We start from the raw sequence: 15,753 nt of genomic DNA on the forward strand, positions 1-15,753 counted from the left end.
GAGCTTGGGGCAGTGGGCCCTTGGGGCAGGGGGCCGGGGCGAGGGGTGGCCAGGCTGAAGCAGGGTGCCTTCCCTGCCCTGCCTGGGGTTGCATCCCCCCACACCGCCCAGGGCCAGGTTTGGCCTGAGGGTCCCACGTGTCTGGGAACGCAACGTGTGGAGGTGGAGCTCACGTTTGCTGGGCCGTCCCGGGCGTTTAATTACGTTTGTGCTTCATTACGAGGCGGCCTCCCTTTCTGGGATTTGTTTGAGCTAATGAGTTGGAAATGCCAAGATAGTATTTCAGATGAGGGAGAGCCGTACATCACCATACGTGGGGCAGTCAGTGCTCCTGCCAGACAGTACTGTGGTTTCTTCTCTAATGATGCCGCTGGGTGCTCCTGGGTGGCTCAGCGGTGAGAGGGTGGGGGGTCTGTGTCCATCGGTCTTGACCAGTGTGGTCACTGCGATTCTGGAGCTTGATGGGGGAGAGGCGGAAAGTCTGGCTCCTGGGCCACCATCTGCCTCCCTCTCTGCCTCCAAGGAGTCCTGCTGGGGCAGAGCACCCACACACCCCGAGCCGGGGCTGTGACCTCAGGGCCCATGCAGGCCTTCCCCACTGGCCCTGTCTCCCAGCTCTGATTTCTGGGGCCTTCCCGGCTTCACAGGCTGGGCCCTGGGGGTGCAGAGCCCCCAGGAATGTGCTGGGGTGCCCAGGCCTGTCTCTGCCACTCCAGGTGCCAGGGGCGGTGGTGTCTCTGCCCTTGGGTTCCTTATACACACTCTCTCCTTCCCTCCAGGCCGAGGCAGCGGTGGCGGCCGTGGCGGTGGCAGACACGGTCCGAGAAGGCCCCCCCGTGGCGGGCCCTGATGGTTTGTCGAAGGCCTGGGGCCGTGGTGGGGCCTGCACATCCGCTCTGGTCACCCCCACCCCGGGCTCGGTGGGGGGCTCCACAGGCCCCTCAGCTGCAGCCTCCTTCTTCATAAGGTACGTCCTGGGGTTTCCTGGGTAGCCTCATGGGCGGGGCCCCATGGCCCTGGCTCTGAGCCCCTGGGGACCTGTGGGCCGTTCCTGGGGGACGTCGGGCATGCTTGCTGCCAAGATGAGTGGATGGGGAGCTGCACAGAACGCAACTGCTGAGCTGCTCGCAGCCTGCCGGCCTCTTGGGCCCCATGCCAGGACAGCGCTTGTCCTGTGGGTGTCAAGAGAAATGTTGGGGGGCATCTCACCCTCGGGGGAGCACTGCCAAGGAGGGGCTTTGTGGCCAGGACCCTGCCTGAGTTGGAGCCTGGTCCCTGCCTCTTCTGAGCTGTGCAATCTTGGGCAAATCACCTGATCTCTCTGTGCCTGGGTTTCCTCCCATCAGCTGGGCTCTTCCTCATAGAGTCTCTGTGACTGCAGCAAGAAAATGTCAGTGAAGCCCAGAGAATGTGGCTGGCCCAGAGTGGGGCAGCTCAGCTGTGGACATTGGGGGCTGCCCGGGGCAGGTGCAGGCTGCGGCCACAGAGATGACAAGGCCGGTCTTCAGGGCAGCACGAGGGGAGGGCAGCAGGGGCTTGAGCGGGTGCCCACAGTGCCAGTCGGGCTTGTGCTTGTCAGGTCCAGCTCCACCAGGGGCGTCCCACATTGGGGGACCATGTCTGACATCACTTGGTTCCTTTCCCAGGCCGTGAGCTCAGGGTGCCTGGTTTCTCTGCGCTCCCCTCTGCTGACCCCCACCACTGCCGGAATGCCAAGCCTGAGGCCCTGCAGGCACCAGGTCCTCAGCCGACTGCTGTTGTGGATGTGGTGGGCCAGGCAGAGGGAACAGGAGAGCAGAGGGGGGCAGGGGGAGTCGGCATGGAGGGGCATGGCGTGGGAGCTTCCACTGGGCCCTTCCCGGCAGGGCCTTTGGTCCTGGGGACCCGTGGCAGAGCCCTCTCTTATCCTGGTGGTGTAAGGATGCGGATCACAGGATGTAATTGCCGTAATGCCTGGTAATGGCAGGCCCAGCCGCGGGTCACTGTCCCATTAGCAGCCCCGCGCGGGTGCTGATAAGCTTGAACATGCATCACACCCGATGGCCAGAGACTAGGGCGTCTTATCAGTGCCGGCCCTGGGGACTGTGCGGTCTGATTGCAGAGTGACGGGGCATATGATTAGGGCATTGTCGCACGCCGTGTGCCGGGCTGAGGGCTGATGAGCACACCACCGCGTTGGAGCCCAGCCAGGCCGCACATGTGACCAGTGTGGCCTCAGCGCCACCCCAATTAGGCGCCGAGAGCACGGCTGGTGGGGGGACCCTGGTGGGAGCAGATGGGGGTCCTGCCCAGCTTGCTCTGGGGTCCCCTGTGTGTGTGCCAGCCCACCCCATCACAACCCGCCTAGTCCTGAATTAAAGGGCCTGTGCGGCTGGACTGGGCACGGACCTGTGGCCATGCTCCTTTGGGTCCTGTTTGGCAGGAGGATTTGAAACGAGACTTCCAGAAAAGAAAGAATAGCTGCAGTGCTCAGAGCTCCCGCCGTCCCTGACGCTAAGCCCCCTGGTGCCCAAGGAGAGTTCCTGACCCTGGGAAGTAGGGGTAGGGTGTCAGCCTCCAGCCTGGCTCGTTGGTGTCCTGGAGCCCAGCAGAGCGGCCCTGGCTGCCTTTTGTTTGGGAACTGAGGCCGGTGCCGCTCCCCAGCCTCGCTGCCTGCTGACCTTGGGAAGTTACCATAGAAACCAGCGCATCAGGCTGGGGACCCAGAGGCGGGTCTCCCGAGGCGGGGGGCGCTGCCGGCCGCCATTACTTCCAGCCTGTTAGGCACCCTGGGTCTCAGCGGCTCCTGCCAGGCCACTGCAGGTGGCAGGCTGTGGGTCAGGTTGTGGCGGCAGACGTCCTGGCAGGTGGGCCTCGTCGGTGGGTGCCTGACGTGGGCTGGGGTCAGTGGTGGGTGACCTCCTCTGTGGGACTGCAGTACCCTGCACCCTCAGGGTGAGATCAGAGGGGGTGTCTGCTCCTGGGTTTTGTGGATGTGGGCTGTGGCTCTGAGTGGGGATGAGTCCGCTAGGAGACTGGAGCTTCAGCCCCCGCCCCGGGGTTCTTGGGCACGTCCTGAGGATACCTTCTGTGTTCCCACCTCCACCCTTGCAGAGGACCCGGGAGGGGGTGGCACTGACTCCAGCCCCTGCTCTGCCCTTGGGAAGTTTGCAGTCTGGAGGGACCGAGGGACACCTCTGTGGAGGCAGCCTTAGATGGCAGCATGGGACCTGTGCAGCAGCCAGGGCAGAGTGGTCTCTCAGGGAGCGGGCTTTGAGGGTTAAGTAGGAGTCTGGCAGGCAGCATTGCCAAGTGGAGACAGAATGGGGTAGAGGTCAGGAGTTTGGGTTTTTGAATCTTGTGGGCCTAGGGAGTCTCGACTCTGCTGCTACCCACAAGCGCCCCCAACCCCGGCTAGGGCACCAGCCTCAGGCTTCCCTCTGATCCTTCCAATGGCCTCTGGACTCCTCATCTCCACACGGGGAAGCTGGGATGTGCAGTGATCCCATGGGTGCTTGGGGGGGCCTGGGTTTCGTTAATGCTAACAGGGGCATAGATAGAGCAGGGGCTGAGCCCCGTGCCCTCACCCTGTGGGTGGGGCCTGGGGGAGCTGCAGGGACTGAGGCCGCGCAGCTGTGATAGAGCTTGGCATGCTGGCCCAGTAAGTGTTCAGAAAGGTGGGGTGCATAGACCGGGTGGCCCCCGGGGTTAGGAGTTTTCCGAAGGCTCTGGCAACTCTGATGATACTGTCTGCGGCCTCACTGGTTCGTGCTGGCACTGGGAGCCTCTGCAGTGCCTCCTCTGAGGTACTTCTACCATCACACTCTCACCTGCTCACTGCCATGCTGGTACGGGGGTCCCCTCCAAGACCCCAAATCAAATGTCTTCCAGTTTGCTTCCCTTCGGTGGGGGGCACCTCATGGCACATGCAGGTATCCAAACCCCCCACTCCCCACCCCGTTGTGGCCTCAGCAGAGCCTCCCAGTGTCTGCCTGGATGCCCAGGCCCATGGATGGTCAGGCTGGCACCCAGCAGAAGTACAGTGCCTGGAGGGGGCGGTGCACTGCCCAGAGGCTTAGCTGGGGACCCGCACGGAAGGCACTGTCTGGAGAGGTGTCCCCCCCCATCTTCTGGCCTGTGGGTGAAAATCCAGGACACAGGAAGTGCGGGCCACAGCAGGGCTGGGAGTTGGAGAGGCTGATGCCTCAGTTCCTGGCCTCAGGCCCCAGCTGCCTCCGGCTGGGGTCCAGGGTCCCCTTCGCAGGTCTGCAGGACCCAGCTGGGGTCACCCGACGCCTGCCCTGGTTCCTTGGTGAGGCAAGTCTGGCAGGTGGCAGGTGTCCCTGGGGTGAGGTGGAGTAGGGAGGGTGGGGCTTAGTCCACCAGCCCCACATGGCCCAGTGCGGAAGCTCTGGGTTGGCCATAACTGATTCCTGCATGGGACAGAACAGGCTCGTGTGTCTCCTTGGGGTAATTAAGGGCCTTGCCATCAAGGCCAACTGCCTGTGAAATTACCCTCTTGTTTGGAAGAGGTGATTTTTCTCTGTAAAAAGGAAAATATTTCCCTTTCTGTTGACATGAATCGATGGCCAGGGCCAATGAGCTCAGGCAAGGCTGTGGGATTGCAGCAGGACACCCAGTGGCCCTGGGGGGCCGCTCAGGAGCCCGATCTCTGGTTCATCCTCAATCACGCATATTCTGAGGGTCTTCTGTGAGCATCTGCCTCCAGACTCCCTGCTGGGAGGGACACAGCTGTGTAAACTGATGTCTCACGGCAGGGGATAGTTTCTATAGAAGCAGGAGGCGCAGGGGCTGGGGACGCCCATCTCAGGGCATCAGGGCAGGCTTCCTGGAGGAGGTGGCTTGTGAGGATGGGGGCTGTTTATGCAGGTGAAGTTCCTGCTTTTCTGAGTCTTCCCTTCAGAGTCAAACCCCTCAGACTTGCGCACTGAGGGCTGCTGCTCCCTGGCAGTGTTGGGTGTGGAGGGTGTCTGCCGTAGCCTGGGGGACACAACCCCCACTGCTCAGAAAGTAAGTTCATGCCTCCGCAAGGCTGGCGGCCCTCAAGGGCTGTTGAACCCAAGCCTGGTAGCCAGGCGGGGCTGCTGTGTCTGATGGGTGTTTCCATGGGGACCTGAATTTCATCAAAGGAGAATGCCCGTTCTGGGGCCTTGTTAACGCAGTGACAGGCCTTTGAGTCATACCAGGGAGGTAACCCCGTAAAAGCAGGCACTGGGAGGGCCCAGGGCTGGGGTGCAGCCTGTTGGCGATGGGCCCCAGGAGGAGGGGGCGCCTCAAGTTAGGTCAGATTGTGGGGTGGAGATGTGGGCCAAACAGCCTTCCAGACTTCCAAGGCTGGTGGAACCGCAGAAGACGCCGGGTCCCAGCCTCTGTCTGGGCGGCCTGGGCCCGGGGTGTGCTTGCTGTGGCCCAGGTACACCTGAGGTCTGTGCTGCCGACGCTGGCTCCTGGGAGGGTCACTGGAAGGCAGAGCCCTTGTGGCCTTCTGCGTGGCCGATGGAGCAGAGCGCCAGCCTGGTTTTGGCCTCTGCAGACCTAAGGCTCCAGCCTCAATATCCCTCTGGCCTCTCCAAGTGCTGCTGCAGTCTCCGGTGCTCCGTGTCCCCTGGAGGCTTGGGGGTGTGGGTGCCGATGCCCTACTGCCCACAGCCTCGGGTCAGAGCTGGTACCCTGACCCCACCCAGCCTAGGGAGGGGCTGCAGGGGAGGTTTGAGGAGCCGGCTCTGGGTGGGCGTGACCTCTCCCCGTCCACTTGAGGCCGAGCCAACACCCTCCAGCGAGGGCCTGTGCTGGATGTCCCCCTACATCCATTTCCAGAGGAGGAAAGGGGTCCAGGGAGTCTCCCTGTCCCTTATGGGGGCCACCGTGGGGACCGTCGTCAGTCCCGCCTGTCCAGGCAGGCTGGGGGTCTTCCCACCTGCATCTGCAGGGACCTACCCTTCCCCCCTCCATGCCCTGAGAAACCTGGGGTCCCAGCCTTGGGGCAGCGCCAAGCAGCGGGGTGGGGCAGCCCTGTCCCTGTCCTGCCTGCTAGATGTAGATGTTTTCCAGAGCAGGGCCGCAGCTTCTTCCCTTGCAGGCGGCTGGCGGGAAGCTGAGGTGTGACCCAGGGTTGTGGGGTGGGGGATCTGGAACAGGAGGCTAAGGCTGGGGTGGTGGGTGGGCAGGAAGAACCCCAGAGCAGACAATGGTGAAATCCAAGCCTTCTCCCACCCACGCCCCTACACGCACAGATGCAGCCCTGCCTGCCTGCCTCTGGCCTCGCCCGGGCCCCTGCCCAGTCTCTGCCCCTCTGGGGTCTCACTTTGAGGTTTGGGTTGTGGCTCTGTCCTCTGCACTTCCCAGCATTCCCCTCTGCCCGGGCTTCTTGCCCTGTGGACAGACGCACAGACACACAGACAGCGCAGGCGACTGTGTCGGTCTCCACGCTGTCCTTGACCTGCTGTGTGAGTGATCTTTGGGTGAGGAGGGGACAAGGGCCTCTTCCTTGCAGGGCAGTTGTGAGGTTTACAGAGATGAGGCTTAGGCACAGTATTGGGTAAATGCTGGCGATGCCAGGTGAAATCCAGGGGTCTCAGGCACACAGGCCTGGGCCCCAGGATGCAGGTGCCATTGCTACCTCCATCTGTGGGCCAAGAACCCAGGTTCCCGAGGCAGCGGGCTTCCCACACCTGGAACTACCAGGGCTTCTCCTGGGTAGCCCTGGGTTTGGTTCCTGGGATTCTTACTCCTGGCACCGCCCCCCCGGCTCCACGTCTTGCCTGGGTGGCTGCAGGCACCGCCTGCCACTGCCCTATTAAGGACTCCACCATGTGTCGTAGATTACTTTTATTTTCCACGATGACACCTCACTAGGAGGAAAGCCGTCCCTGGGGTCTCTTAAAAGACAGCTCCTATTCAAGATGAGAGAAGTTAAGGAAAACGCCGGCGCTGCAGCCGCCGCCGTGGGGGCCGCGAGAGACTGGGCCCGGCTCTGGGGTGCAGGTCCTTCCACACTGGGGTCAGTTTTAGGGAGTCAAGATAGACTTGAGAGGCCGAGGGCTGTGGGCAGCATGGGGCACATTAGGGGACAGAGGAGCCCAAGGTGGGTCAGGAGAGCACCAGTGGGCAGCGTTCACCACACCCTTCGCCAGGTGGCATCCTGGCCTTTGGCCCACATGGGAGCACTTCCTGTTGGGAGGTGGTGACACCCAGTGTGTGTGTTCGTGCACCCCTGCGGCGTCCTGGTGTCCCTGTGCTGGTGGGTCCACAAGCCGGGGTAGGGGCTCTGGGTGCCTGCAGCAGAAAATGTGCTGGGAGGGTGTGGGGCCCCGCAGGGGTGGGGTGGGTGGGCCACAGAGAAGCCATGCTAGGGAATGAGTGGGTGTGGCCCAGTGACCTGACCTGCAGACACATCCCTAGCAGCAGGGTTAGCACAACCAAGGCTCAGGTGCGGCGGGCCTGTACTCTGTGTGTGCGCGCACATCTGTGTGTGTATGTGTGTGTGTGTGCGCGCGTCTGCGTGTGTGTGTGTGCATCTGTGTGTGTGCACGCTTCTGCGTGTGTGTGTGTGTCTACGCGTCTGCGTGTGTGTGTGTCTGCATGTGTGTGTGCGTCTGCGTGTGTGTGCGTGTCTGCGTGTGTGTGTGTCTGCGTGTGTATGTATGTGCACCTGTCTCTGTGTGTCTCTGCATGTGTGTGTGTGTTTCTGTGTTTCTGTATGCATATGTGTGTTTCTATGGGCGTGTGTGTCTCTGCGTCTCTATGCATGTGTGCATCTGTGTTTCTGTATGCATGTGTGTGTTTCTATGGGCGTGTGTGTCTCTGCGTCTCTATGCATGTGTGTGTCTGTTTCTGTATGCATGTGTCTTTGTGTGTTTCTGTATGCATTTGTGTGTCTGTGTCTCTGTGTCTCTGCTTGTGTATGTGTGTCTGTGCATGTGTTTGTCTCTGTGTCTGTATGCATGTGTGTGTCTGTGTTTCTTATGCATGTGTGTGTCTGTGTTTATGCATGTGTGTGTCTGTGTTTCTGTATGCATGTGTGTGTCTGTGTTTCTGTATGCATGTGTTGCTCTGTGTGTTTTTGTATGCATGTGTGTGTTTCTGTGTGTCTGTGTGTGTCTCTGTAGGATGTGCATGTCGAGGTCCCCTGGGAGTCCACCCCAGTGGCTCCCAAGCCTGCATCGGCCTCCCCTGGAGGGTGTGTCAAACCCAAGTGTCAGCCTCTCCCAGGAGGGCCTGTGGTCTGGAGGCTTCGGGAGATGGCACCTTCTGGGAGTCCTGCACTGTGGGTGCAGGAATCCCGCAGCCCTGGAGGTGCTGGGGCGAGGCTGAGCCTCAGGGTGGACTGTGGGGTAGGGAGGCGCTCACCCTGGCTGAGGGGCAGGGTGGCAGTGGGGGCACTTCCCAGCAGCCCTGAGTGGCGAGGGGCCTCAGGGGCCCAGGAGCGGGGCAGCGGCTCCAGGATGGCTCTAGGGCCTCTGCGTACAACAAGGGGCAGGGGAGCCTCACCTGGGGCCTGGGGCGCGGTCATCTTGATGGCAGCGTTAATTGAGCCCCTCCTGTGTGTGGGCACTGTGCTGGGTGCTCTGAGTGTGTCAGTTCATTAGGGCCACACAGAGGCCTCCATTGTCACCTCATCCCACTTTGGAGATGTAGAAACTGAGGCACAGGCAGGCCAGGTGGACGTGCCCAGGTCACAGCTGTGCGTGGCTGCTCACAGCCTGGGCATCGGGTGGGAGCAGCTTTCACTGTCCAACCCCCACAGCAGCTGGAGGTAGGGGATGAGGGCACAACCCTTGGTGGGGGGATGGCATTCAGTGCAGAGTGCACGGAGGGGCGCTCAGCCTGTGTGGGTCTGGACCCTGTCACAAGCTTGGTCCGAATGCTGGGCAGAGCCCCTGGGGCAGGGACGCCATGGAGGCCCCAGCCTGAACCATCCAGTTGCAGAAATGAAGTGCAGGCCTCCCAGCCGCATTTTGGGCTGTGTTTCCTGGAATGGTGGCTGATGAGGTCCCAGGGTGGGACCGCCTGGTGACTCGCAGGCAGGTGACAGGAACACCTGCTGTCACCCACCACTGATCTGCTTCTGCCTCTCCTCCCCAGGGCTGTGCAGAAGCTCAGCTTGGCCTCCAAGCGGAAGAAGCCCCACCCACCACCACCTCCAGCCACCCGCGGCGCCTCCACTTACCCCACCGACTTCAGCGGGGTCCTGCAGCTGTGGCCGCCCCCGGCGCCCCCCTGCCTGCTCAGGGCTGCCTCCAAGACCAAGGACAACCCTGGCAGCATTGGGAAGGTAGACGCAGCCCCAAGTTCAGGGCCCTGAGTGGGGAGGCCAGGGGCGTCTGAGAAGATGCAGGAGGGGTGTTGGAGTGGAGGGGCTGCTACTTCCTTCTCTGGGTTGGATAAGAGTGGTCAGTGGGGTGCCATGGGGAGACTGAGGTCCAGGTGGCAGCGGGGAGCCTGGGAGCCTGTACTGGGCTGGGACTGAGGGGATGGGCGGGGAGTGGCGTGTCCTAGGGGTCCCAGGAGCACGTGCTAGGTTCATCGTAGGGTGGGACAGCCAGGTCACGGGGCTCCCAGGGACTAAGGATTGGGTTTGATTCAGGGAAGCCCCTTGCGAAGGCTCCACTGAGATGCGGCCCTGAGGGGGCTGGGGGCAGGAGGGGACTCTCTGCTCTCCAGAGTCACCGTGTGCAGGCGGGCCCCTGCTGTGGGAAAGGGGGATGTGTGATAGGTTGATTCTGGTGCCGCGCCCCAGATGGGAAGGCTGCAGCCTGTGGAGGGCACAGGGTCTCCATCAGTGATAGGACAGGCTGGCTCCTGGCTGCCCCTGGAGCTCTGAGCCTGGGGCCTGTGGCTTGCTGGTTGTGCCCTCCAAGTCTTGGAGAAATATCTGCCCCTGGCCGGATGGTGGCCCTGCCTTCTGCTGGGAGCTGGCAGTGCCTGGTTCATGGGCCCATGGAGTGAGGCAGGCTCTCCGTGCCCATAGAGGGTGGGAAGCCAGTCACACAGCTCTGTGTGTGCCCCCTGTGGCTTTTTCCCGCCCCTCTGCCTGCTGTGCAGCCAGCCCCCTCCCGCCCAGCACCCCGAAAGCACTGTCTGGCGCCTCCAGGCGCAGAGGAGGTCTTGGAGGCTCTGTGCCCCACATGGGCCATCAGGCTCCGTGCCTTTCTGGACTCAGTTGGACCACGATTCCCAGGGGTTCAGCTCCCCAGGGACAGGGTCTGGAGGGGACGCTGTGCCCACGTTGGAGACCCCCTGACAGAAGGCCCCTGTCCCTGGGTCTGGGGCTGCCACAGGCCCCTCCCACTGCCCTAACTGCACTGGGTCTAGGGTGCCAGGAGCACCCCCCGCCCCCGCGGTCCTGGTGAAAGCCTCCTTGACCTTCACAGCTCTGTGTCCTGCAGGGGCCTCCACACCTTGGGGTTTTGTTAGAGCTCGGGAGGTGGCAGGCTAGTGGGAGGGTTCTGAACATGCTGGCTGTGGGGAAGGGCTTTAAATGACTGTGTGTCTGGCCCCACCCTCAGTGGTGCAGCTGTCGCGGGGCTCTGCCCCCTGCCCGCCCAGTGATGTAGTGAGGATTGTACTTGCAGCCCCCGGAATACTAATTTCAGTGACTTGAGCCCCCCAGTCTCTCCAGGCCAGTCCTGGCCTGACCCAGTCCTGACCCTGGGTCTTCCCCACCCTTAACAGTTAGTTGCCTTGAGACAGGGCAGGTGGGTACTGTGGGCCAGGCTGCCGCTGCCTTGGCTGTGTGGGCTGCAGAGCTGTGCTGAGAGCTGGGGAGGACGCCGAGGTCAGGTGTGGGCGGTGGTGGGCAGGCAGCATCCAAGTTCCCCACCCAGCCTGGGATTGGGGCCCTGGCTCTGGCCTGGGCCTGGCACTCAGCCTGTTTGTGCCATCCGGTTGGGGTGGGGGGCAGAGGAGTCAGCAGCTCCTTCAGGAGTCTGCAGCACTTTTCCCAGGGCCCCGCATTTCTTAGGGGACAGCTTCTGCCCCACTTCCTCCTGGGGGCAGCCTTGGCGGGGCTTCTCCCTTCTCTCCATGGTAGTCACACCCCCACCCTGCCCCAGAGCACTCAGTGCTTCCCCAGCAACAAGGAGCCCTGGGTCACCAGCCTTCCAGCCCCTCCACCCTCCACACCCCCCAGCTTCCCGGGTGTTATTAGCACTAATGTCACATAGTCAGAAATGCCGCCTGAAAGGCGTTTAATATTGTCACAGAAAAGAAGTTAGATTACGTTCAATTTCTGACATTAATGTGCTACTTAAGATAATTCATCACATTGTGGTATTAAAAAAGACATCCTTGTCTGGGTGGGTGCTGAGCAGCGCCCCTCCCCCTCGCTGCCTGGGCTACCTCTCCAGAGCTAGAAGCCCTTTTTTAATGCAAAATGTGTTTTTTTTCCTACCAGGCAGCTATTCAGTAGGGCTTTGTAATATCTGAACATTTAGGGGAGAGACTTGCTGTGCCTTCTCCTGCAAAGACACTGTCATTTCCCCGAAGTAATGACAGGGTTCTCTCTCGGCAGACAATGGCCTGCGCTGGGACCAGGGCAGTGTGGGGCAGGCTGGATGGCCGGTGCCCCCACTGTGGGCTGCTCCATCCCCTCCTTGGGGAGGCCGGCACCCTCTCCTCCCTCCTGGTTGTGAGCTGGTTCTGGGATTAATGCCGCTGGTGGAAAGGGCGGCTGGCAGATGTTGAGAGCCAAACCTTGGGCCTCTCCACGCCACTCCTTCCCGCTAGGAATTCTCCCAAATCTGCAGAACCCATTTGGCTCCTGAAGTGGTGAGGAGTTCACGCTGGAAAAAAAATTGCCAAAAATTACCGGGAAGTGCACGTTTTCGTCTGCTTTGCGGCGGCGTCTGGAAATGAAATAGTTTTGTTCACGTTGTCAGGGGAATAAAAGAATCGATTCTCGCCTAATGGAGCCCAGGTTCTGAGTAGTACAATAGAAAAGTGTTTCTTCACGCCGCTCCCCAGAGAGCGGGCACTCCCGACTCCAGCGGCTTGCATATCAATGTGCCCCGTGCCCAGGGGGAGTAGATGGCGCCTGGTGCGAACTACCCACGGTAAACCAATTTTGCCGGCGTTATGTATGTGTCACTTACAATTAAATCCGTGAAAAATATTGGCTCTGAAATGCGTCTCGGGTAATTTGATTTAGGCTGTAGTGGAGAAATCAGAGAGATCAGTGCAGAGTGGACTGTGGTGTCCTCCAGCAGGAAATGGGGCCTGTCTCCGGCCCTGCGTTGGAGCCCTGGTTCAGGGTGGCCCTCGTGTGCGCAGCCTGTGCTGCTGGGTCAGAGCCGCTGCCTCCTGGCATCGAGACACCAGATCCACCTGTGTGGGGTGTCCCTCCTGTGCATGGGTTTTGGAGTGTTTGCAGTGATTGCTCTGGGCTCCGGCATCCTGGGTCCTGCCCCTCCCTGGCATCTGTCCCCTCTCAGGGTGCTGGGGTTGGTGTCAGGATCTTCCGGTGCTTGTGTGGGGCCCAGTTTGGGATCTGTGTGTGTGTGCTTTGGAGACACCATTGCTTCTGCCCAGCACCAGGGCTGCCTGGTTCCCTGCCAGCTCGGGAGGTCAGGCTGGAAGCCCAGCCCCACCCTCAGTCTGCCCCCCCAGGCCTCAGTCTCCCCAAGCCTGCAGTGGGGCCGGTGCGACTGAGGCGTCAGAATTGGCATCTTCCCTTGGATGGGATCCTTCTTGTTTTGCCCCTCCCCGTTTGCATGTGAATGGGCTTCCCCCTGCTTTCTGCTGACCCTAGTGCGGCAGGCCACAGGGTGCCAGGGTTCAGTTCCCTCAGCTGGCCCAGGTCGGAGGCAGCCATGCCCCTGGATGGCTCCCCTGACAGCACCAGCCTTCTGTGGCTCTCACCCCTCTGTGGCTCTCACCCCTCTGTGGCTCTCACCCCTTATCTTCCAAGTGCTCCACCTTAGCCTGGGGAGCAGCCTGCAAGGGCTGGGCCAGGGAGCTGTGCTCCTCCCTCCTGCCCTTTCCTGGACTGAGCTGCTCTGCAGGACCTGAGCATCCGTCTGTCTTTTCATGGAGGCGCCCGGAGCCTGCCGCCCCCTCATTCTCTGTGCCGCACATTGGGTGCTGACAGGCTGTGCACTGGCCTTGCCTCTCCCTGGCCCTCACCTTCTCTCTGCTCTGCTGACCTCACATGGGATCTGCTCTCGCCTGGAGCAGGGGCGCGGTGTCCACATTCCTGCCGTGGGGGTGTCAGTGTGAGGCCTGGCCCGCTGTCCCCTCCTGAGCTGGGCCCCTCCTGCCCTGTAATTAGTGGCCAGCTGGGCGGAGGCAGCTTCTCAGGTGCCGCCCGCCTCTGCCCCAGGTGAAGGTTATGCTTCGGATCTGGCCCGCACAGGGGGCCCAGCGCTCGGCCGAGGCCATGTCCTTCCTGAAGGTGGACCCTCGGAAGAAGCAGGTGATCCTCTATGATCCCACCGCCGGTCCCCCAGGCAGTGCAGGCCCCCGGCGAGCCGCCACTGCTGCAGTTCCCAAGATGTTTGCCTTCGATGCCGTCTTCCCCCAGGACTCCGAGCAGGTACGGGCAGGCGGACTGGGCGTCCTCCTGGGGGCCCGGAGCTGGGCTGCTGGCTCAGCACATGGGTTAGATCTGCGCCCGCTTTTCCGTGCAGGGTGCAGAGGAAGAGTGAGCAAGGGGGGCCCGCTGTCTGCGGCGCCTGCCAGCTTACCTCCCTCATCGACCTGGCCGGCATCCTTGGGTGTCTCCACCCGCCCCTGCTGAGGCTCTGGGCCAAGTCCACAGGGAAAGGCCTGGTTTTCCGGAGCCCGCCCTCTGGGGAAGTTTTCTGAGCAGCTGTTGGGCTCTGGGCTCTGGGGGCGCCCGGTGCTCCCTGCTCATGCTGAGCGGTGGACCGTGTGGCCGCGTGTGCATCTCTCTACGCGTGGTGGTCCGCCCTCGGCAGCTGGACTTCTGTGCTTTTCGGGTGTGTGTCTGCACGTGTCTGGCCAGTCCCTCCTGCGTGTGTCCTGGGGCCTGTTCTTGTGTGTTCTGTGCTTTCCGTGTGCACATGGGATCTGTCCTTGGTCCCAGGTGTGCAGCCCCATCTCCTTGTGGGCTGACTGCCTGCATGTGCCAGGACAGACCGGCCTCAGGCCCACAGATGTGGCAGAAGGAAGGGGCCACAGCCCCTGGGCCCTGGCACCTGCCTGATTCTCTGTGCCCCCCCAGGCCGAAGTCTGCTCGGGGACCGTGGCCGACGTGCTCCAGTCGGTGGTCAGTGGGGCTGATGGCTGCATTTTTTCCTTTGGCCACATGAGCCTGGGTAAGCGCCCTTGCCCCACCCTGGGTGGGTCCTGCTGACCACCCCCTCCCATCCTCATTATGGTGGTTGTTGGCAGCTTCTGGTGGGAAAGGAGGCTGGTTCTACACATGGGCAGTGGTGGGCATATGGGGTGAGGGGCTTGTGGAGAGGAAGCTGAACCCCTGCAGAACTGAAAGGTAGAGGGCTTAGGATGGATCCAAAGAGGCCCCTAAGATCTCAGTGCCCCTGGTTGACCCCAGGGACCCCAGGAGCCATAAAGGCTCCTTGCATGGTGTGTGGTGGGGCCTGACGCCCGCGTGGCCCCCAGGCAAGTCGTACACCATGATTGGGAAGGACAGCTCGCCGCAGAGCCTGGGCATCGTGCCCTGCGCCATCTCCTGGCTCTTCAGGCTCATCGAGGAGCGCAGGGAGAGGACGGGCACCCGCTTCTCCGTCCGGGTCTCAGCTGTGGAGGTGTGCGGGCGTGACCAGAGCCTGCGGGACCTGCTGGCCGAGGTGGCCCCTGGCAGCCTCCAGGACACCCAGTCTCCGGGAGTGTACCTGCGGGAGGACCCCGTGTGTGGGGCGCAGGTGCGCCTGCCTACTGTCCCACCTTGGGGGAGGGGGGTTGTGCTCAGCCCTGAGCTGCTGAAGACACTGCAGCCTCTGCGTTTCCTGCAGCTCCAGAACCAGAGCGAGCTGCGGGCACCCACGGCTGAGAAGGCGGCCTTCTACCTAGATGCGGCCCTGGCAGCCCGCAGCACCAGCCGAGCGGGCTGCAGCGAAGATGCCCGACGCAGCTCCCACATGTTGTTCACGCTGCACGTCTACCAGTACCGAATGGAGAAGTGCGGCCGGGGAGGAAGTAGGTGCCACGCCCGCACTCTCAGACCCCTGTGGGATGTGTGTCTGCGGAGACCCAGGCACAGGGGCCCATCATCCAGTGGCCCCTGGGGATGTCCCTGGGGTTGTCCCCTGCTTGGGCCTGGGGTGGGGCTGTGGAGCAGGGTGTGGGGGCCCCTGGCTACACCATCATTTGCTCATCTTGTGGTTCCAGTGTCCGGAGGCCGCAGCCGCCTGCACCTCATTGACCTGGGCAGCTGTGAGGCGGCATCTGGCAGGGCCGGGGAGGCTGCTGGGGGTCCCCTGTGTCTGTCCCTGTCGGCCCTGGGCAGCGTCATCTTGGCGTTGGTCAATGGAGCCAAGCATGTGCCGTACCGGTGAGTGTGGGGCCTGGGCAGGTGCCCACCAGGGTGGCCGCTTGGTGACCTGGTAAATCTGTGTCTGGTGTGTCCGGTGCTGCTGTGGTCCCCAGCTCCTCAGGGCTTTGCTCCTCCACCACCTGACAGGCCTCACTGCCCGTGGGCTGCCTGGGGCACCACGCTGTGCTGGTGCCGGAGCTGGGTGGGAACGAGACTCATCCCAGGGCTGCCCTTGGCCAGCCTTTCCCTAAGCTCCCTTCCCAAGCCCTTGGTGTCTGAACCACCTCGACCCCCAG

General features: G+C 62.2%; 1 protein-coding gene across 5 annotated transcripts in view; it reads left to right on the forward strand.

Moving 5' to 3' along the window:
• The window catches only part of KIF26A (kinesin family member 26A), a 42,628-nt gene that overhangs the window by 20,128 nt on the left and 6,747 nt on the right, over positions 1–15,753 (forward strand). For all 5 annotated transcript variants that reach the window (XM_030931744.1, XM_030931745.1, XM_030931746.1 and 2 more), the window contains 7 exons: positions 780–967; positions 9,085–9,274; positions 13,319–13,531; positions 14,183–14,276; positions 14,584–14,846; positions 14,937–15,120; positions 15,313–15,475. In XM_030931744.1, the coding sequence (XP_030787604.1) occupies positions 780–967; positions 9,085–9,274; positions 13,319–13,531; positions 14,183–14,276; positions 14,584–14,846; positions 14,937–15,120; positions 15,313–15,475 (1,295 nt within the window). The remainder of the gene's footprint in view (positions 1–779; positions 968–9,084; positions 9,275–13,318; positions 13,532–14,182; positions 14,277–14,583; positions 14,847–14,936; positions 15,121–15,312; positions 15,476–15,753) is intronic.

The sequence above is a fragment of the Rhinopithecus roxellana genome, chromosome 5, assembly GCF_007565055.1.
Source record: "Rhinopithecus roxellana isolate Shanxi Qingling chromosome 5, ASM756505v1, whole genome shotgun sequence".
NCBI lineage: Eukaryota > Metazoa > Chordata > Mammalia > Primates > Cercopithecidae > Rhinopithecus > Rhinopithecus roxellana.